Source organism: Bombus fervidus, chromosome 9, assembly GCF_041682495.2.
Source record: "Bombus fervidus isolate BK054 chromosome 9, iyBomFerv1, whole genome shotgun sequence".
Taxonomy (NCBI): domain Eukaryota; kingdom Metazoa; phylum Arthropoda; class Insecta; order Hymenoptera; family Apidae; genus Bombus; species Bombus fervidus.
This window is the reverse complement of record NC_091525.1, coordinates 3,052,351-3,074,016: the sequence shown is the minus strand read 5'-3', so window position 1 is coordinate 3,074,016 and position 21,666 is coordinate 3,052,351. Positions and strand designations below refer to the sequence as shown.

At 37.1% G+C, this 21,666-nt stretch overlaps 2 protein-coding genes across 4 annotated transcripts in view; one reads left to right on the top strand and one right to left on the bottom strand.

Annotated features, from left to right (window-relative positions):
* Positions 1 to 16,208, top strand: part of Kuz (zinc-dependent metalloprotease kuz) — a 94,789-nt gene extending 78,581 nt beyond the window's left edge. Inside the window, exons 2-15 of one of the 3 annotated variants that reach the window (XM_072011206.1) lie at positions 779 to 1,039; positions 2,469 to 2,663; positions 7,702 to 8,003; positions 8,405 to 8,551; positions 8,642 to 8,790; positions 8,863 to 9,097; positions 9,214 to 9,388; positions 9,507 to 9,684; positions 9,797 to 9,974; positions 10,065 to 10,298; positions 10,382 to 10,498; positions 10,585 to 10,749; positions 10,850 to 10,982; positions 11,774 to 16,208. In XM_072011206.1, the coding sequence (XP_071867307.1) occupies positions 779 to 1,039; positions 2,469 to 2,663; positions 7,702 to 8,003; positions 8,405 to 8,551; positions 8,642 to 8,790; positions 8,863 to 9,097; positions 9,214 to 9,388; positions 9,507 to 9,684; positions 9,797 to 9,974; positions 10,065 to 10,298; positions 10,382 to 10,498; positions 10,585 to 10,749; positions 10,850 to 10,982; positions 11,774 to 11,913 (2,609 nt within the window). In that variant the 3' untranslated portion in view covers positions 11,914 to 16,208. Of the gene's footprint in view, positions 1 to 778; positions 1,040 to 2,468; positions 2,664 to 7,701; positions 8,004 to 8,404; positions 8,552 to 8,641; positions 8,791 to 8,862; positions 9,098 to 9,213; positions 9,389 to 9,506; positions 9,685 to 9,796; positions 9,975 to 10,064; positions 10,299 to 10,381; positions 10,499 to 10,584; positions 10,750 to 10,849; positions 10,983 to 11,749 lie in introns of all 3 variants that reach the window. The other 2 variants (XM_072011205.1, XM_072011204.1) reach the window with 2 other exon arrangements.
* A 459-nt stretch (positions 16,209 to 16,667) lies between these two features.
* Hem (Nck associated protein 1 Hem) lies at positions 16,668 to 20,931 on the bottom strand. Its single transcript, XM_072011203.1, has 2 exons — positions 20,833 to 20,931; positions 16,668 to 20,757 (listed from the first exon to the last, which is right to left on the bottom strand). Exon 2 carries the CDS (start codon positions 20,613 to 20,615, stop codon positions 17,247 to 17,249), a length of 3,369 nt encoding a protein of 1,122 aa, XP_071867304.1. The 5' UTR covers positions 20,616 to 20,757; positions 20,833 to 20,931; the 3' UTR covers positions 16,668 to 17,246.
* Between the last annotated feature and the right edge of the window lie 735 nt (positions 20,932 to 21,666).

Below are 21,666 nucleotides of genomic sequence, written 5' to 3'. Positions count from 1 at the left end.
AAAATTCTACTTCAAGACAGCACGCGATGCACGCTCGTAAAAATTTAATCTAATCCCACATCGTATCAATCTCACAAATGGACAAACGATGTCCGATTTTCGGACAAAAGTTTTATTCTTAAAAACTCCTCGCTCGCTCGCTCACCTGTGGGATTGATATTGGTTTGGACTAGATTTGGGGTTGGATTTAGATTCGACGACGACGACGTAATTTCGGTAACTATTTATTTCGAAATAATTGCATTTTTTCGTACTGTAATAGTGAAAATATTTCCAGTTATGTAGCTTTAATAATAAAATGTACTAGTAAATATAAGCAAATGTAACTTTAAATTGAATCCAATTTAATTTAAACCTAATCAAAGACCCAGAAAGCTGAATCTCATTAAATTCGTATATATAAAGGATATAATAAAGATATTCAGAATGATGATGTTGATAACATATTTCAAGGTAAATGAAATCAGTGAGATCGTCCGTGTTCCAAATAATTACCCAATTAAGTGAGTTACATTAAGTGAAAATAAGTTATATATAGTCTCGGACGATGGATGGTGTATCGATGCGCTAACAAGTTGCAAGAAAGTTTAAATCTATGACGAAAGCGTATTTTACATAGCGAAGAAAGTTCGGAATGGAAAGGAATAAAATTCATAGCGAATTCTACTTGATGAAGATCAACGATTCGTGTTATTCCCCGCATCGTTCAACGAATGCCTTCGAAAGTATGGTTAAAGACCAGTTTGAAGCATCGCCTGTTCATTTTTCTATGTTGCAGCTCGTCGATTGAATGAATATATCCGCCACTACGAACCTCTCTCTTATCCTACCGAAGAGGTCCACCGAGGTCACTTGAGGGCCAAGAGGTCGGTTACCCGCGACAATTCCGTGACTCTGAAGTTTCGTTCGCACGGAAGGGACTTCCACATCCGACTGAAGCGAGATCTGGCTACCTTTAGCAATAACTTAATTATCGAAGGCCCTTCCGGTCAAACGGAAGACCTCGATACCTCGCATATTTACCAGGGCCACTTGGTTGGTAAGTTCCAGCTTTGATCGTTCTTTTTTCACTTACGTGTTTCTGCGATCGGATTTTCAATCAGCGCTAAGACGATAATTCGCGAAAATTCCTTCGGTCTATGTATACGTACATGTATACGTATATGTATAAATTAAATTATAAAAATGATAAAAGTAATTGCTTTCAAAAGCATTCGTTTAGTTTACAACTGATCTTTTCGAAAATTTCACAAGTGTTCCGTGTCTATGTAATATCCGAGTATGTAAGAGTAATAATGTTATCTTCTTTCGATAGCTTGCTCGCTGGTGTTTGAAAATAGAACATTTATCCATCGATATTGAAATGTGAAAGGAAACGCAGTTCCCAATGAGAAGGTTATCGAACTCATGGAAATTACGAAGATGCGTGTAGGGTGAAGGTGCGCGGTGTCGATGGTCGCAGACGATGGTGCACAATGTATGCGAAAAGAACGAAACAGCCAGTAAATAGTTGTAAAATACGACGCAACACGGAATATAGTGTAACAGTCATGAGATTCCCTATATCTATAGCTAGAGCGTAAATCACGAGCTCCTTGCTCCTTACGTGTGCGCTGTTACATTGTAAAACTTTATTCTGAAACGAGTCAGTACCGTTTTACGGTATAGTCCGAGCGTTGTATCTGCTCCTAAGCCAGTCGCGATTCGCGCGCGATACCAGGTGTGGCACGCAAAAGTGCGTGTACGTACTGGCTGAGATCTTTATTTCCACTCTAATAATTTACAGGAGTTCGTGCAAAGGAGGACGTTTTAAATTATAGATCGGCTCGCTTGTTGGAACGGTTTATCTTTCACTTTTGCACTTGCGACCCTGGCGACCTGGTTACGTTTAACCGTGGTCCGGAAGGAAACAGTCAAATCTCTTATTTCGATTTTTAAGCCAGAAGAGAAATATCTATTTTAAAAATTGCTAACATTCAGCGATACTTGACCACGAGATTTTCTTCCATTTTATCAAAGTGGACAGGAAACACCAGTTGACATAGGTCTGGTATAACGTTTCTTCTGATGTAAATATTTATTCCTCTGTACGACGCAACGGAGAAAACAAAATTAAACGCTGCACGATCTTCTCCATGTTGCAGTATTCTATTTTTTAAAAGAAACGAAATGCATATTCCGATCGTGTTTAAAGTGATATCACTTAAAATCTTGAAACATACTTGCAACACTTGAATATTATGATTAGAAAAAAACAACTTGTATATTTTCATATTATTCGCAACAGCAACAAGCAGCTAAATTTAGACGGCATTTGATAACTATACAGTTCGAAAGATTAATTATATTTAATGGGCTTAACGCTGAAACTTGAGAGACCGCATTACGAATATTTGTCGAAAATTTGTCTAAAATATCTCTATGGATGACCATCATTGTTAAATATGTAGGATCGTTATTATTTTCAGGTGAACCTGGCAGTCACGTGTTCGGAAGCATCAGCGACGGTGTTTTCCACGGAAAAATCATTTCGCCTCGCGGTGGCGCGTGGTACGTGGAAAAGGCGCACTATTACTTTCCGCCGCACGAGATAAATGACACGTTACATTCGGTCATTTATCATGAAAATAACGTCGGGGACCCGTACGCTCATCTTCGAAAAGGTACGTCGAATTTTTTCCGTCTTCTTTTTTCTTGCTTTCTTCGTTTGGTATATTTTTCTCTTAAATAATATCATAAAAATCACTTCGATCGATCCAACGAACAATTTTAGACCAGATATGTGGTTATATTAGATTTGTCGGATAAAGAAAAATGAACGAAAAACGGTAAAACTTTTCAGACTAACAAACAAATCTAATTTTACACGATTATTACGATTAACCTACGGTTTGAGTAAGTGTTGTAATGCATCATTCGAGCTAATTAAAAACAATAATTAATTTTAATTACACAGCTCGCATTTCCACGGCAGATTAAAACGGCAGTTTCACATACCTCTACCTTCGATAAAATGTAAATCTCTTCCGTCCTTGTTAAAAATCATTACGCGTTTTCGAAGCACAGTGAAATTGGTCAAGTGGCAAATTTGTTTACGTAAATGTGCAAGCGGTATTAAAACAGAATCTAAAAACGATGATCGATAGTATTTGTATACACTTGCATCGATAATTGTGGTGACCGTGTATATCGCATAATTGGGTAACGCAATAACCGTGTCCATGAAGCGAAATAATCGAAATACGACACACGTTAGTCGAGGAATACTCGAAAGGAGAGCCGCTCTATCTTGTATCTCGGTCTAGTCTAGCTTCTTATACTAAAATATAGTACGTAGATCGCCAGCGGTAAAGATTCGCGTACCATTCTTACCATCAACGTTGCACAGGTTACACGTACCAAGATCATAATGCGATAATAAATATCGATCAAACTTTCGAAGGAGCAATAAAATGGTAAGAAGATAAGCTCTTTACTGGACATAAACAATTACATAACGGTGCATAAGTCGGATCAGAGCTGTACGAAACTAAACGATGGGCCATAAAATAAGCACGAAATCGTTAAAATAAATTTTAATCCCTGATACGACTTGTTTCTATAGCAAATTTATTTACTTTGTTATTCCGTGAAAGTATTCGAGCGTTGTTTGAAATATCAGCACGATAGCGCTTTTGTTTTTAATCCTGTTGCTGAGTCGCTTGTTCGATAAATGAAGTTTGTGTAATAGAACCATTGTCTTATGAGCGTTGAGAAGAAGTCACAACTAGCCAATTCTTTGCGTAAATTTTTCCGTCTTTGATATATCCATTCGAACGTGTGTCTATGTATGTACATCAGAATGCAACTTTATTTCCTGCGAAATCCGGTTGATTTTTAATAATGGTATTCGAAAATAGAAAGATTTATTTTTATCCAAAGCTTTATTTCCACTTATATTCCGTTCTAAAGTACTAAATATCAATATCGTGTTAAATGATTTTAAACAACTTCCTTACGCTATAATACCTGAACGAGATCGTAATAGCTACTTGTTGGTTCTTCCGATCGATTTTATTTACCGGCTTATGTCGTAAAAAGATACGTAAGATAGACAAAGATAAACGGAGAAGCAATCCTGCGCTCGTTGGAGGATCATCAATCCGATAGTTGCGTCATGCGTAGAAATTTCGTTTTAAAAAAATGGCAAGTTGCGGCGGTTGACAAAAGCCGGCTAGCCGCGAGTAGGATGCGGAAGAAAGGTTTGGCGATAGAAAAGTACGGTGCCTTTTCTCCGTGACTCTAAACACAGAGTGCGTACCGCCTCTATAGATCCGACGGACAGGTCGCGTCGACGCGAATGCATACGTATTCGCAACAGCGCCACGCGACCCTGCGTTTACACACTTGGACGGACAGCACCCCTTTGCCACGCGACGTACACAGGTTTCTCCCTTTCTCGAACCGACGGACTAAACAGTCGGCGTTACGAGCCATCCTTAAAGAAGCACCCAGCCGTGTACAGTTTTTAAGCGAATCGCCTTAACGACACACGCTGGTCTGCGTAGCCGACTCTGAATTGCACGTTCGTGAATAGAGGCACACGCAGACACGCGTCGCGCACGCTAGTTAGAGAGTCAAATTCAAACAAGTAGCGTATAGCTAGCAGGCTGAACTCGAAGGTCTGTCTCATCGAGTTAAAGTGCTTAACGACGCGCGTACAGCTTGATCGAGACTGCTGAATTGAGCTTCTGGTCCATTCGACCCTGGAAAAGATGCGTCGACGACATTGCGCGAATGCGTACGCGACTTCTCTGCCTTCTCGGTTGTCGTTTTTTAAACTTTCTTCCCGTTACAAACCTGTTGTCTCGCTCTCACCTCGCCTCCTTCTCACTTATTTCGATAACACTAGTCAGATTACTTGGCGGAAATGCTCGTTGTTTTAAAAGAGAGTCGTTATTACCGAACATTTTGGTAACTGACTATGTTTGAACCTGTTCGAAGTAGTCTATTCCAGTTTGAAACCAGTGTACAGCCATACAGAGAGATTACACATTCCATATAAAGGTACGGTCTCGGGCGAGCAGGTTGATAGGGTGAATTCCTCGCACTGTTCGTGATATCATTACGGAAGAAAGTAGTCTATTCGGGTGCATATACCGATACGAGAGAAACAAGGGTGGAAGGTGTTCGCCGAGTTCGAATTAGACATCGCCGGGAACACAGCTCAGCCCCGTTCCATTTCTATAGATACGTGTGCAGATTTCACCCCGGTCTGACCATCTTCACCATGTTTACAGCTTTTATGCAAATAACCGGCGCTTAAATAAACAGTTGCCGTTTCGTGTATGATATTTATCGTGTTGCTCGTGTATATTGCGCTTCGCGGACGAAAGCTCCCGCCATCTTGCCTGTTTCCGTGCAGAATAGATGCTAGTAGCAGTGTGCGTGCCGTTATGAATCTGCAAAATTAAGGATCGGCGAGTTCCCTTGCACCATTCACTTTCCTTTCCAAGCATCGTTATTAAATTACTGCGCGTTATTACAGCTACAAGGACATACCCTTTAAAAGTCTTAATACGACCTTTGCCCAAGCTTTTTAGGATCGTCGTTAAATAAATATCGGTACGCTTCATGCACCAAATGTCCTACAAATTTTTTATGAAATATTTTTCCGTACCTGTTATATTTTTCATCGTCGTCGATGAGTTTCGATCGCAGCTTACGTCCGTGATTTCGCGGTAAACCAACCTTTAACCGAAATTTATCTTCCCGATTCGATCATTACTCGCATCGATCAGGATGTGCGACGCGTCGATGTAAATCACGAGTCAATCTGCCAAGTTTCCTTTGTTAGTTTTTGACGAAGAGTAAAAGCAAAAGGTCCCCTGTTGGAGATTGGAGAGCATATAACGCTGATACGAATTAACGCTACCGCGTAGGTGATATCGATAAAGCTGGCCAACATCGTGACATCGAAACGCCAAGTCATTAAAGCTCGTGGCTCACGGTTAACCCGCCAATAAAACCAGCAGCGGCCACTGCAATTATCCTGGATAGCAAGACCAACGATATCAGGCTGTTCTTATTACGCGATACTTGTGCTCTACGATTCGATTGTAAAAAGTAGAAAGAGAATTTAGGCGGAGGCACGCAATGGCGATCCTAATCGGTTATCGTTATGCTTAACCATAATATCAGGTATTAACTAGCTACAAATATTGCCGCGCTTTCATCTCTCTGATCACGAGCATTCGCCCTCTCGTTAGCAATAGGATTAATACAATGTTATCGATGTTGGGACACTTCAATTTGGTTGCACAAGTTATTATAATCGACTATCGCTTGGATTATAACAGCGTACGCGTTACACATTGTTTAATTTTATATAGTTCCTAAGGGCAGATTACGGTCGGTATCGTTATCGTTAATCGCTTTTTTGATAGACCGATCCTTGACAAATTTCTTAATCTTTTTCGCTCCTGCTACGGTTAAAGTGGAATAATCAATACCGTACAGATTATTTATACCTTGAGTTATTAAATGACATTACAAATTTTAAGAAAACATCTATTTCTGAAAAATAGAATAACTTTCTAGCTACGTTTTCAAGTTACGTTAGAATTTCGCTAGATACGTATGATACGTCGACTAAATAGCAATTACTAAATAGCAAAGTATCGTCGAAGCTGGGTCTTTAAAGCTAAATTATGAAAATCTCGACTCGTAAAAAATGATAGAACGTCGTGCGTACGTCTGCTCGCTCGTTGCTCTGCTAGGTTTGCTCGACCGCTCGTCTGGTTGGTATGCCACGTCGCGCCACGCCGTGCCGTGTCGGTCGGTGGACGATGAAAGAGGAAGTGTGATTTCACACCCATACGTAGGTGGGTGACCACGTCCTCAAAATAATAGCATCGCCGTTACGGATGATATGACACCCAAGGGGAAGCGGTTAGAGTTTGCCATTACATGGCGCATTATGTCCGTGCATCCGCTTTACAGACACAGCTCCCTGCATTTCGAAATTACGCGAATAATTAAACTGCGCATCGGCGCTTCCGCTGCGACGCATTATAAACTTCCCTTGGAAGATGAAAACACCGAGACGCGTGCTCGTGTCCGCTTCCATTTCTTACGTTCTCAGAGTATCTATACGTGTGTATCGAATGTCGAAACATTTCGTCGAAATGTTTCTGGAAACAACCCTTCTATACGCTTTAACGGATCCAACTTTTCCCCCGTAGTTACTTCCCATCGAAAACACGAGCGGTGAGAGATTTGAATTGCCTCGAACCCCGCACACGTTTCGTTAATATTGTTAGTTCTTAGCAACGACTCTAGTTCAAGACTCGGCGATATGTCCGGCTGCTTCGGAAATTTTAACGATCCCAAGATTCCACTGCGAATAGTCGGACTATGTTTAATCTTTTGTACCTTTCACGGTCGCATCACGATCAACTTGGACGCGACACGCGTAATCTTTTTTTTTCCTGTAGGAAATCTATTCGTGGACGTATAAGTCTTTAGCATATAATTATCAAATGCTGTATAACGTGGTGAAACAACGAGTTTAAGTATATACATAGTATATATCTCCTTTTTTCGAAAGTCTGTTTTCTAAAGTATTAAAAATTAGCATCGTCGATGGACAACCTTATTTTCCATATTTGTAACGTAATTATTACGTAGCGAATAGAATTAACGTTTTACTGTTATTCGTAGGTGAATCCGGTGGTTGTGGTATCACTGATGATGTCGTGGAGTGGATGGACAGAGTTCAAAATTCTGCCATACCGGACGTTTCTCGTCCGGTAACCACGAGTAAAAACGAGAAGATATTCAAGTCTCAGATGAAACCGTGGAATGGTGATCAAGAATCACCGGGTCACAAATATTCGAGAGAAGCTAATGAACCTAGTCATCGAAGAACACGGAGGGCAACGAGGCCGAAGGAGGATAACAAAAACACTTGTTCTCTTTTTATTCAAACCGATCCACTCATATGGAGACATATATCGGAACAGGTAAATTTAGAATACATGCAAAACTACGTTTTTTCCTTTAAGTGTATTTTTACGTGGTTTCAATATTGAAAGGAGAAAAATAATCCAAAGTAGAAGGGCCATCTTTTTTATCATATAGCGAAATAAAATTTACCACGAAAACGTAATAACTCGTTGCATAAACGTCAAATTCTCCGAATACATACAATTCCTCGGTTGTAATCACATTCATACGACTATTTCTTAGTAATGGGAGATGGCGTAATTTCATTTCGCATTTTCTTCTAAACTGGACGTCCCGGCATTCCGGTGTCCTAGGTCCGATAGAATATTTCCATTTCTGCATTTTCTTCGGTCGGATATTCTTTCCCGTGCCGTTATAAAAATTACAAAAATATTTGATTTTTCGACTGCACTTTCAGTTACATCATGACGCGGAGAAGACCAGAGAAGAAATACTGTCTCTGATCGCGCACCACGTTACCGCTGTGAATTACATCTATAGAGACACCAGATTTGACGGCAGAATCAAACATAGGAATATTAAATTCGAGGTGCAACGGATAAAGGTGACTACATCATTGGATAATTTCTACGCGTCGCGAATATACGATCTGTCACGCGTTGAACGTTAAATACGACTATTCTGTTCGCGATAGATCGATGACGATACAGCTTGCACGCCCCAACAAACGTATGGCGAGCCAAACCCGTTCTGCATGGAGAACATTGACGTTAGCAACTTTTTAAATTTGCATTCGCTCGGCAACCACGAAGATTTTTGCCTCGCCTATGTGTTCACATATAGGTACGAAAAGAGTGAACTATTTTAAAATATACGTATCAAGAGATTTATATCACTGGTCTATATTATTAACAGAGATTTTACTGGCGGCACGCTTGGTCTTGCTTGGGTAGCCTCCGCATCCGGTGCATCCGGTGGCATTTGCGAAAGATACAAAACATACACGGAAACTGTCGGAGGAATGTATCAATCCACCAAGAGATCTTTGAATACCGGAATCATCACATTTGTTAATTATAATAGCAGAGTACCACCGAAGGTGTCACAGCTGACATTGGCCCACGAGATAGGACATAATTTCGGATCACCTGTAAGGATTTATAGTGGAACATTGGAGGATTTATCGTTACATTGTTATTGTAATCGTTTGTTTTCGCAGCATTTCATTTCACCCTAACCCAGCATTTAATCGCGCTTTCTTTGCAGCACGATTTTCCACCGGAATGCAGACCTGGTGGATTGCACGGAAATTATATTATGTTTGCGTCAGCGACAAGCGGTGACCGACCTAATAATAGTAAATTTTCCAAATGCAGTATCGGTAATATCAGCAACGTTTTAGATGCTATCGAAGACAACAAGAAAAGAAATTGTTTCACCGGTATGTGTGCGCGCGCGCGCGTATGTGTGTGTGTGGTTAAGGAAGTGTTAAGGGAGATAAAGTATGCTTATCTCGATCGAAAGGTAAATCTTATTTCATTTAATTCGTTTATATGCAGCTTCTGCTGGTGCATTCTGTGGGAATAAGATCGTCGAAGCTGGAGAAGAATGCGATTGCGGGTACGATGACGATGAATGCGTGGATAAATGTTGCTATCCGAGACAAGTGTCGGAATTGGATAAGATAAAGAATGAGACAGCAAAAGGCTGCACCAGGAAGTCCGGAACACAATGCAGGTACATATGTTTCTCACAGTGTACTCGAAGCTATATTTTATAAAAAATTTGCGACACAGAATGCATCGTCCAACTTGCATAATCACGAATATCACGAGTCCCTTTCTTACAGCCCCAGTCAAGGGCCCTGCTGTTCCAGCGAATCGTGCCAGTTCGTTCCTCTCTCTAAAAATGTTCAATGCAAAGCGGAATCGGATTGTAGTTACAATTCGACTTGTAATGGACGATCCTCCGAATGTCCTCCACCATTGCCAAGGGCTAACAAAACTAGATGTAACGAGGGAACTCAGGTAAAGGAAGCTTTTAAATTTGCCGAGATTTTTACGTACAACGATGCATATAGATATTTTGGAAATTATGTTCCGAAAATTTGTTCGCAGTTGTGCATCAATGGCGAGTGTACAGGATCGATTTGCCTAGAGTGGAACCTGACCGAGTGCTTTTTGACTAGTAACGTAATTCCAAACATCGATAAACGGAAATTGTGCGAATTAGCTTGTCAAAATGGAACCGATCCATCGACCTGCCGTAGTACTAGCGAATTTGCACACGTTGTTGGTCTGCCTGAAGGTGGAATTAGCCTCCGGCCTGGATCACCTTGTGATAACTTTCAAGTAAAAATATAATATTATATATTACTTTATAAATTTGCTATTAATGTTTAGAGCTATTAATAGCGATAGAACGCTCCTTTTAGGGATATTGTGATGTATTTTTGAAGTGTAGAGCGGTTGACGCGGAAGGACCATTAGCCAGACTGAAGAATCTTTTATTCAATAAGGACACGTTGCGTACAGTAGCACAATGGATAACTGTAAGTATGAATTTCATCTATACGCTGGAGTCACTTTACTTCATACGAGATTATACGAATATAATATCAAACGTTTTCTATCTTAGGAATTCTGGTGGGCAGTACTATTAATGGGAATAGCCTTTATTATTTTCATGGGTTTATTCATCAAGTGCTGTGCCGTTCATACTCCTTCGAGTAATCCTAAGAAACCACCAGCGAGACGTATTAGCGACACTTTAAGAAGACCGATGAATACTCTGAGAAGAATGGTATGACGTATAAAAGAATAATAAAATATAATATAAATGATCAAACATCAGTGGTTGTTGTATACTTTAAAATAAAAAATGGCTAATTATGTTTTTATAGCGACATCCACATGGCGGAGGTGGAGCCGGTCCCAGAAGTATACCTCCTAGACAAAATCAAGGAGGCCATGGTGCTACTCGGGGCCCCTCTCACGGCTATGGAGAGGGTAGAGGTGCTCAGTATTATCCCAAAGGTAAATCCACATGATAATTTCGATCGCTTTTTAATGCAGCTATCGTTGCTCGAGTTTGATCCTAATAAATGTTGCTCGTTCTAATACGTACCGTGTGTTTGTTTATTACCTGGTAAAATATGGATTAAACTCAAGCTAAGAAGCTTGCCGTTATGTATCTGTCCCTGTGTGATCTGCAACTACATCAATGTTTTTTCCTGTTTGCATCTTCCTCGCATTGATTGACGCGCATCACTACCTGATACTATCGTTCTATGACCTACAGAGGTGAGCTGGGGCCTATACTTTATACCCTTGGTAGGAGCAAATTCACGAATAGAATCATGATAGGAAAATAATCATGATAGGTGCTACGATGTTCTACGATGAACGAATCATTTTCGATATCACGATATCACTGTGAATTCTTGTATTTGCTCCTGGTAGTCTCTTTTTCATAACCATTCGACGAAAGCCATCGAGTAGAACTTTCATTCGATTATTAATATCAAAGTAAAATTTAGTATCAGTATCTACTCCGCTTACGCATCATTCGTATTAATTTCGATAGTATTTTTGCGAAATATGGCTTTTGTATGATTAGTGGATCTTGCTAGAAGTATTATCTTGCTGGTAATTGAAAAAATTAAATGCATGATAAATTTTATTATTTTTCCAACGGGCCAAGTGGTTGTAGCAATAATGACTAACTTATTATCTCGGTACATTCGTTGTTTAGTTGGCTTCGATATTTCTTTTCACGATCGAATACTTTTGTAAACTTTAAGCAGGCTATCGCTCGGTTCCCACAGCTAGTGCGCCACCCAGTAGCAGCGCAGCACCCAACTACGGCCGGTCCAATCATCCAGAACTGTACGCCGGCGCCTATTCGGGCTCCGGGGGAGGGGGGCGGGCCTCAGCCTACGAGATGAGGCATCACAACAAGGTGTGACGACCTTAGAGAACTATCACAGACGAGAAACGGTGTGGACGTTGCACCGTAAATTGTTCTCTTGTTTAATGCCAAACTGTGAAACGAGCCGATTCACCCAGCATACGATATCTCTCGTAATCGAGATCGACGGAATCAATGGAAGAATACAGAGCGCGATTGAAAGCATTTGAAAGTTCCGACGACCGCCGATCTACGTTTTTATTTCGATTCAAGTAACTCGCGCAAGGGAACTGGTTCGGAAATTGTAAATTGAACAAGTGTATTATATAATCAATGGTGGTGATATATTGAGACTTCTCGTTTGACATTAAGCTTTTGTCGAGCTGATTTTTATCGGCAAACGTACGAGGACATCGACGTTGCGAAAACAAAACGAACGATGCCGTTGGACGTGATAGATCGTAAACTGAGAAATCGTTAAAAGACTAATATTATGCGATTCTCTGTAATTCGTCTTTTAAATGTTTCCTGCTGATTCCTCCGTGTTGCCATTAAATATTTTTCGCGTCTCGATCAAAATTACAAGGCTCTCGATAAATCTCTTTGTCCGCGAAATTCTTTGATATCAATGTACCGATCGAAGTTGTGGAAATTTATTTCTGTGGACAACGCTGGATTCGCACAGCAATATTGAGTAATATTGAACGCAACGTATTTTTGTCGTTCGATATAAAAACATTTATGGCCAAGATTGCATAGTAGCGTTTATGCCTCGATTTCTTGATGAAATCGAATTTTTGCGTGTTTTTCGCTCCGGAAAGCATACTTTTATACATACGTGGAGACTGTTGGTTAGAAGAAGAAGGGAAGTTCAAAGGGATAACGGAGACGACAATATATATTTGGAATAAGTGTTAGGATGATAACCGTAATTTTTGAAAAGCTCCCATTGAACGTACCTTGTGCCTTTTAACTCTTATACGCGATTATTATGTACATTATTCTATTATAGTACGATTTTAAAAGACAGACTTTTTTTTTATTTCAATGTTCTTCCAAATGCATGTTGTTTATTCAAAGTTAAGCTTTTAATTATTAGTATTTTTTATACAAATATAGGTAAAGATAATTAATAAGCAATGCCAAAATGTTTAAATATGATTTCTTTTTTAATGCATTTATACATAAGTTATAGCCTATAAGGATATATTATTTTATTTAAATCTAAAAGTCTTTGTGATTATATCATCGCTTTCCGCAGCGAAAGAGCGCGTTTACCATTACCAAACTATTGCAGGTCATTCACTTGATCTCTACCATTGTAGTATAATAATTAATGATATGTAATATTCTTATACTAATTTTTATTAGCCAATTGAAACGAGCAAAGTTACGAGAGACTATGAACATGGGAGAAAAGTATCAACAAACGAATTTTTATAGTTATATTTCATTAACGATTATTCTGCTGAAAATGATATCGAATAATATCGGTTCTATTATAATTATGCTGATTATTAACGATATTATTACTATTAATTATTATTATTATTATTATTATCATTATTATTATTATTACTATTATGGCTATTACTATTATTAATTAGTTATCTATTGCAAATGATAATTTATCTGCGCTATGGCGAATGTTATAAGTTGTATTTAAATATGGTTTTTAACTTACAATTATAGAGGGCTGTACCGTAAACGCGCTTCAGTGACGCGCATAGCGGACCAAAGACGAGCCCTCCTTTTGAAATATAAACGTGTTTTAATATACATGGGCACATTTGTGCACTGCTGCATACTCGTATGCCACACAAACAAAATTCGCACGTGTCCAACGGCGAATCGTACTAAATTGTACGCGATATATACACTTCCTTTCTCGAAACGCCAAAATGTTATACGTGATTGACTGAATTTTTTTACTCGTCCCTCGTCGAACCTTCTTGCGCAAATTTTGTCCAATTTGTTCCATGTGTTTCTATTCGAGGCAATAATCATCGAATGTTCAGATATTTACTATCACTATCAATAGCGATATAATAACGATTTATTAATATCGTAACCTAGCGTTCTTCTTTTGTCCAATGGTTTTGATCGAACATCGTTAGGCTTAGCAATATTTTCATAAGGAAATGTGTTTCCTATTTCTTCTCGTTCTACATGTGATGAAAAATGTCATTAGATACCGTTCAACGTTACGACAGATAGTTTATACGCTACAAAGACATAGATTTCGTTTAGACGATGATCCAGAAACTTAACAATTTTAAACATAGAGTCGTGCGAGACAGAAGGAAGATTAACAGGGATGAAGAGATAAAACAAGGAGGTGTTCGCCAAATCGCAGGAAATACGAGTTTGCGGATCGTGTGGAAATGTACAATAGTCGCAATGTGATTATAAAAAAAGTGGATCATACGAAAGCTGATGCGAGATACGTGCGAAAGTGGGAAAGAACAAAAGAGCGAAGAAAAGGTATGGGAAGAGAATGGGCGTGAAAGAATAAAAGAGAGAGTGTTAAACTGTGTACATATATTGATATTATATATACATAAACGATAATTATATAACCATAACAAATGGTAAAGCGAATACAAAAAAATACTTGTTTTTATATCAAATCTGTATTATAGCGAAATATTATCCTGTATTTTGTAATCGGGACGGAAATTTAAGGATGACGAACGAATGCCTGTATGTGCGTGTAATCGAGCCCTTAGGTTTTTAAGGTAATGACTTTTTTAACGACGATCCAACGTGGACCGGACCGGATCGTTTGAGATAGGTTATTTAAGCAGTTTTGAAGTTTCTTGCATATAGATGCAACAGGATTCCATTTGGTCCCATTTGTAATCGCTCGTCCGATCGTAACATAAAAGTTAATTATGTTATTTCCAAGTGTTTCATGGCAATCCATGAGTACAACTTACTGCCATTCGTAGTAACGCGTAGCAAAGAAGGTCGAACGACTTTTCAAAGTATAAGCGGTAACGCGCTATAAATCTACTTGGGAAAATGTATTAAAATTAACGTGACGTTAACATCATTTTTATCGTATGTATTTATATAATTATCATATATTATGATAATACAAGGAACAATAATTTATTGTTTTTGATATGACGTTATGAGATTTCCCTAAAAGTCAGGTATCGACTGCCGTTTAATCAGCAATCACGATGCGTAGAGAACATATTCGTCTACTCATCCGTAGGTGAATCCATTGATGTTTCAATACCGTTCATGATTATTCTTGCTTCCATTTCACTGCCATAAAAATGATTCAAATGACTGAATACAAGATCAAAATAAAAGAAAAAGGAAGAGAAATAATGGCATTGTTTCGAAAAGAGAAGCCTAAGACGAGCGTAGAATGGGACCAAGTATTCTAGTATCTAGTTGACAAAAACGTTGCTTGCCCGTATTGAGAGAATTATAGCGATTAAAAAGCAAAAGTATGTTTTCATTCATCATTTGTCTCCGAGGAGTCTCTACTACATATGCTTAAGCTCAATCGTTTCTGCGCTGTCTGGATTAAGATCGCGTTCTATCATTACTATTACTATTATTATTATTATTATTATTACTATTATTATCATTATTATTATCATTATTATTATTATTATTAATTATCATTATTCGGTAATTGCCGCATCTCGCGGCACATTATGTGATAAACAATTTCTGTGGGGCACGAACAAATTCTTCGATTAAAAGAAAATTTGAATGTCTGCAAAAAACAGTATCTTTAAAGTACCTATCTTAATCCAGACGTGTGTCATCGTGACGCAATGCACACTACTTTATCACTTGTACATAATGTTAGTAAGGAAGAAACAAAAAGAAATCGAAGATTATATTTTTTCTATCGATCCAAAAATGTGGTGACCTATCAACATCGTGCATCCGAGATTAATTTCATCTACGTTAAATTTTTCATGTCCGTTCCGATATGATTTTAGCTAAAATAGTACATACATACATACATACATACATATGTTGTTTCGTTTCACCAAGAGTTCATACGTTCTACCTGTAGAAAGTATTACTTGGATATCACAAAATCACCAAGTTGCCTTTATGTTTTATGTGCCGTAGTGTTTTATTTCATTTTTAATTCATACAAACAGTTTTAAGCTCTGTGTTTTGAATTGATACTTTGATGTAAGTTTTATTAAGCATGATACTGACCAATCGCCTGAACGTTGCTTCAGACCACCACTCTCTCTTTTTCCCAATGTCTAGAACGTGGCGAGTGTTTTAAAGAATACTATAAATAAAAGGAATCTGATTGTGAATCTTTTGTGTTATGTTAATGTGATTATAAAAAAAAAAAAGAAAAACAAGAACATTGTAAAGAACTAAATAAAGCATACATTTTACATTTATATAATTGTACTTTCTACCATATCCTCCGTCACTGTCATATTCATTAACATATTATTACTTATCATTTATCTATTATTTATTAATATAATCGACAATGATACCATGATTTAAGAAATCTAAATTTTCAACGTAAATTGCATGTGCGAGCGACGATGTTTACCGATTAAAAAATTATTAAGAAAATCGGAAATTTTGTTTGACAAATGAAAAGAATAATATTAGAGAGAAAAAAAAGATAATTAAATATACATCTTTAATTTGTAAGACTAAGTAATTTCATTAATACTTCAAGTTCTATAAATTAATGTAGTATAATTTACAATATTTTAAAAATATTCAATTTTATTTTCTAGCTATTCCCTATTATAAAATAACCACATAAAAACAAAAGGGTTTCATAACATACATATAAATACAATTTGTAGATACTTTTATTTATTTTATAAACTATTGTAAAAGTTACAATATTGTACATTAGAAAATGTAGATTGAACGTCTCTAATGTGTCTATTTTACGATACGTGTATATTTCGATTCATAGACAGATAGCATTTTTATAATTCACCTGTAATACAAAACATTCCTTACATACAGATGACGTATAATAGAATACTGAAAAGATGTAGTATTGTTTGTCAGCGAATATTCTAAGCCAGGTATCAAATATGAAAGTGATGGTATTGCCCTATACGAAATGCATTGTTTTAAATAAATTAATGCAAACTTGTCTTTTTCGACATTTTAAATACATTTCCAAACAAACTTATCGAATTCGATATATCTGGAGAATTCGATTCGATTTAAAGCAGTATAAACAAAATATTACTAATTATATTTTTTATAAATAGAATATTTTGCCACGTTCGTCGTCGCTTCTTCTTTCCGTTTTTAAACGGAATCAATGAAAATGCTTTTGATTCCATGTTTAATGTAATGGACGTAAAAAAATGACCCTGAGTGGCAAGCTGAAAACACATTCTTCATCGATGACTTTATGGCTGCGAATGTTCGAGCTTGTATACATCATGATATGCGTTACGTATTAGTGCATATGGGAAGCAGCTTTCTAACAGATCCATCGTTAAAAATGGTGATTCTTGAACTATCTGGTCCAACAAAAGGTACACGGATTCCCTATTTTTAATCGCCTCTTTGTCTGCTTCTTGGCCTAGTCTGAGTAAACTGGATGATGCCAACGCAAGGAATTCCTTCATTCGATCTTCTATGTCATTTTGTCCACAGATGGTAAATAATGCACCAAAAATATTATTTATTGCAGTTGCCATGCAATGTATGTTGTTAGAATGACCCTCTAGGGATGCCCGATAAAAGGAATTCTCATTTCGAGCTAATTTCGGAATAGAAACGGCGACGAAAACCATTAACAGACATACGAGCAAATGTTCATCTTCATCTACTTCGGATTTTTGGCTTCTTAATGCTGCTGTTAATGTTGGATCAACTTTGCAAGTTAAACCAGCGGCTGAAGTCATTTCGGAAACAACACGCATGGGATCACCAGATGGTAAATGATGTCGGAAATCTAGAATCGAACTTAAAAGAAACGGTATACGTTCTTCCAAGACATCGACCAATGCGGATTGGGCTAATTGTCTGAAACTTAGAATTACACCTATAATTGTTACTCGTTGCAGCACATTATCTACCTGCTGCAACCTTTTAAATTGTTCTTTCATTACTTCTGGTTTATCAAAATTTGTTCGCAAAGCAATAAGAACATCTTTATTGCCAGCAACTAATTTCTTTAGCTGTTGCACTTGACTTGCTATATGCCACATCAAATTTTCATTCAACATCTTCATACCATATGGTCCAATTAGTTCAGCTAGTGCTCTCAATTCATTGATATCAGAAAATTCCTCTGCGTTAAAAGGAATTGCTCCCTCTACGGATAAACTAACAAATGCTCTTTGATTGCTGGAATAACAAATATTTCCGGCGCTAACTCGCCTTAATAAAACATCAGAATACCATTGCGTGTATAAAGCAGCGATAGTTTTATCACCATGACTATCTAATTCTTGAGTTTGTTGAAGAAGTGCGTTATTGAATACACGTGTAATATCTATATGCACATAGTTTTCAACAGTCTGAAGAACATTCATGTAAGATCTAACACTCACAAATAATTCTGATGGTTTAGCTATTTCACTAGTATCTGAATTGTACATGACCATACCAACAAGTGCTCTGGCAAATCTTGATTCTAAATGTTGATGCAAGTATTCTCTTGGTGCGAATGTATATTCCCATACATTGATAGTAGGGCAATAATTAATAGCATAGCATAACTCTGTTAATGCCATGTGAAGTTTATCCATTGTGGTAAGTTCTTCTCTGGTTTTTCTGTAACTCTCTATACCCGGTTTATGAATTTCATACATATTCTTCTTATTTTTATCTTTTTTCTTTCGATTTACAACCTGAGAGATTAATAATGCACAGTGTTTTGGCAATAATTTATCACTCATGTTACACTGCTCATCACAGATAGTCGTAATAATATTTTTAGCTTCTTTGGCCATTTCGTCTAAAAACATATTAACGACGGATAAACTTCGTTCTCGGATATGATGACGCTCTTCTGGACACAGTTCGTGCGTACAACTTTGAAAATGACTACATATTAAAGGAAATGCAACGATATATCTATTTTGAGCAGGAAATTCTAAACACATGTGAAATTGATCTTCAAATACTTTGCTGTAGAAACAGAAGATAGATAAATCGGATGTTTCAACTAGCATTTCATCCAAATTATCCACCATCTTCGTATGAAATACTACAGTATCCATAAAAGATGCTAACTCTCTATTATCAGCTAAATTCATGTTGCATTTTGCGATAGACATATATGCTTGCAATCTGAACCAATCCAATCGGAATGCACGAAAATCAAACAGTTCATTATCTTCCACTTGTTTGACTGTTAGACTAGCTATCTTTGAACACATATCACTAAGAATCGCTCCTTCATCTTCTGGACAAACTGGAAGGTTTTGTATCATTTGATCTAAAGCAGGTGCATCAAATCCAGACAAAAATTGCACGTAATACCTTTGAAGTACTTGGGAATATTTCTTCACTAATGCTCTTAATTCTTCGCAGTGAAACAGTAATTCTGGCAATTGACGATCCACTAGATCCTCACCTCCTCTTCCTTTACCTTTTCCTTGTGTCGGAGGATTAACGCCATGTCGCAAAAGCCATAAAATTTCATCTCTCGCATGAGAGAGTCCCATCAAAACTAAGAGCGCTTTTGGTCCTAAGAGACCAGGTTGATCAGTTAAGATTAAACCCAGCTCTTTCAGTGCTGTCCTTAAGAATTTTCTTCTTTCCCTGTGTCTATAACCAGCCTTTTGCACCGCTTGACTATAACATTCTTTCACTTCCGATACCCGTTTACTATATCCTTTTATACTTTCGAAAAATGTTTGTATGTATTGATGTATATAAATAACTTCATCTCTGAACAAGGCTAACACCCAACCAGATTCTAAAGCCGTGGTCCATAATTTACCGGGCTGTTCCTGATTTAAAAACGAATGACACAATGTGAAACCTAAAATAACCCATCTTTCTATTCTATCTAAGCTCAAGGTTTCACAAGACATAGTGTCTGTTGCTGCTGCTTTAAGTATTTGTCCAGGACTTCCAACAAGGCTGAGCTTTTGATCTGCTCTCCATGTATCCGCAGATAAATTTCTCTCAGGATAAATAGGCCACAATGAGGTGAGAGCAGTCTTTAATAATTTAGAATGAGGAACAAATTCTTCTGAAAGTTTTTTTAATGGAGCATCATAATCCATAATCATTTGACCCAAGCGAGGAAAGCTAGGATCAGATTGACTGTGTACCATTTCATGAGCTGCGTTAAATAAACCTAATACCGCTTTGCGATCTTCTACTTGTGATAAAAGAATCATTAAACTGACATATGTAACAACAAGATCCAAATAACCTTTTGTTAACTCAAAATTTATTGTTATGTCCATATGAACACCACAAGCATCCATTGTAGTTAAAAGCTCACAAACATTGTCTTTGAAATCAAGCAAATCAACAAAGGTATAATAATATAGAGATAAAGATTTAATAATCTCATTGCGAAGATTCGTAATAGTTTGCAAACTCTTAACATCAATATTAGGAAACTTTCTCACAATCGTCTTGATAGAAGATTCTAAACTTTTATCCGAAAGAAAACCAGGCTTTGATTTGGCATCACCGCATGCCTTTTTTATGTTATAAATGCGAGTTAACATCCCAATACCTCTGTCATTTAAAATAGTTAGCTTCTCAGCTAACTTTTGTTGACTAGGTACAATAGGTCGTGCCATGATTGTATTATATTATTTTTTACAAAGTCAACATAACTCGTTCACCTCTTTTCACTTCTTTGGTTTTAAGTGACAGGAGACCCCACCCCTGGGGACAATTTACTTTTACCGAATACGGCTAGAATAGAGAGATTTTCTTCTCCTACAAAAAAATTTAGATATTTATCGTGTTTGTTTAAAAAAAAAAGTAATATTTAATGTTGAAAGCATATCTTACCTTTCTTGCTGTTACATGTTTAATACGAATCGATGACACCATAAAACGAGATTTCTGTGTACGTCGCGTATTAAGTGAAGTTTCGCTGTTTCAGTGAACAGTGTAGCCAACAGCTGCTATGTTACCAGTATTCCAAAGGAAACAAATGTTACTAAACTATTAATAAATTTTAAAACATTAACAAAACAATAAACGTTCTTAAAACCAAGTTTGTTTGTTCATCTATGTGTATGTATGGTGAAGAAGATTATGATAATTAATAATTATGTAAGTAAAAAGGAGGATATTTAAAAAAATACGTACAAATAATCACTATTTAATGGACATAATTTTCGAAAAGATGTTTGTAATTCTATATAACCTGTAACGTACTCTTTCTATGTTAATTAATGAATATACGTTACGTTGCGATATATTTATTCAAAAGATAAATTGATGACCAAATGAATAGGTACAAACACATTTTGCATAAAGTTATTTATAAAAATATACACTCAAAACATAATACTTAAACAATTTAAAAGAAAAAGATATATTAGTATAACTGAGATATAATTAAATAAATTACAAGCAATAATAATATGTACACTGTTGTATTTGTATAAAACAAATCGTAAGAAATTAATTGGAATTGGTTTATTTGCAGTAACAATATGCAGTATATTACAATATTATACATTTATGAAAGCACATACAAGATGTTCTGTATATCATTGACTAATTGTAAGTACAAGATGATAAGGTCTGACATTCAATGCTTTTTCGTTTTGGAGATCATCTGACTGACACTCTTACCATATTCATATCACATGCGAGCTTATCGATGTCAGTACA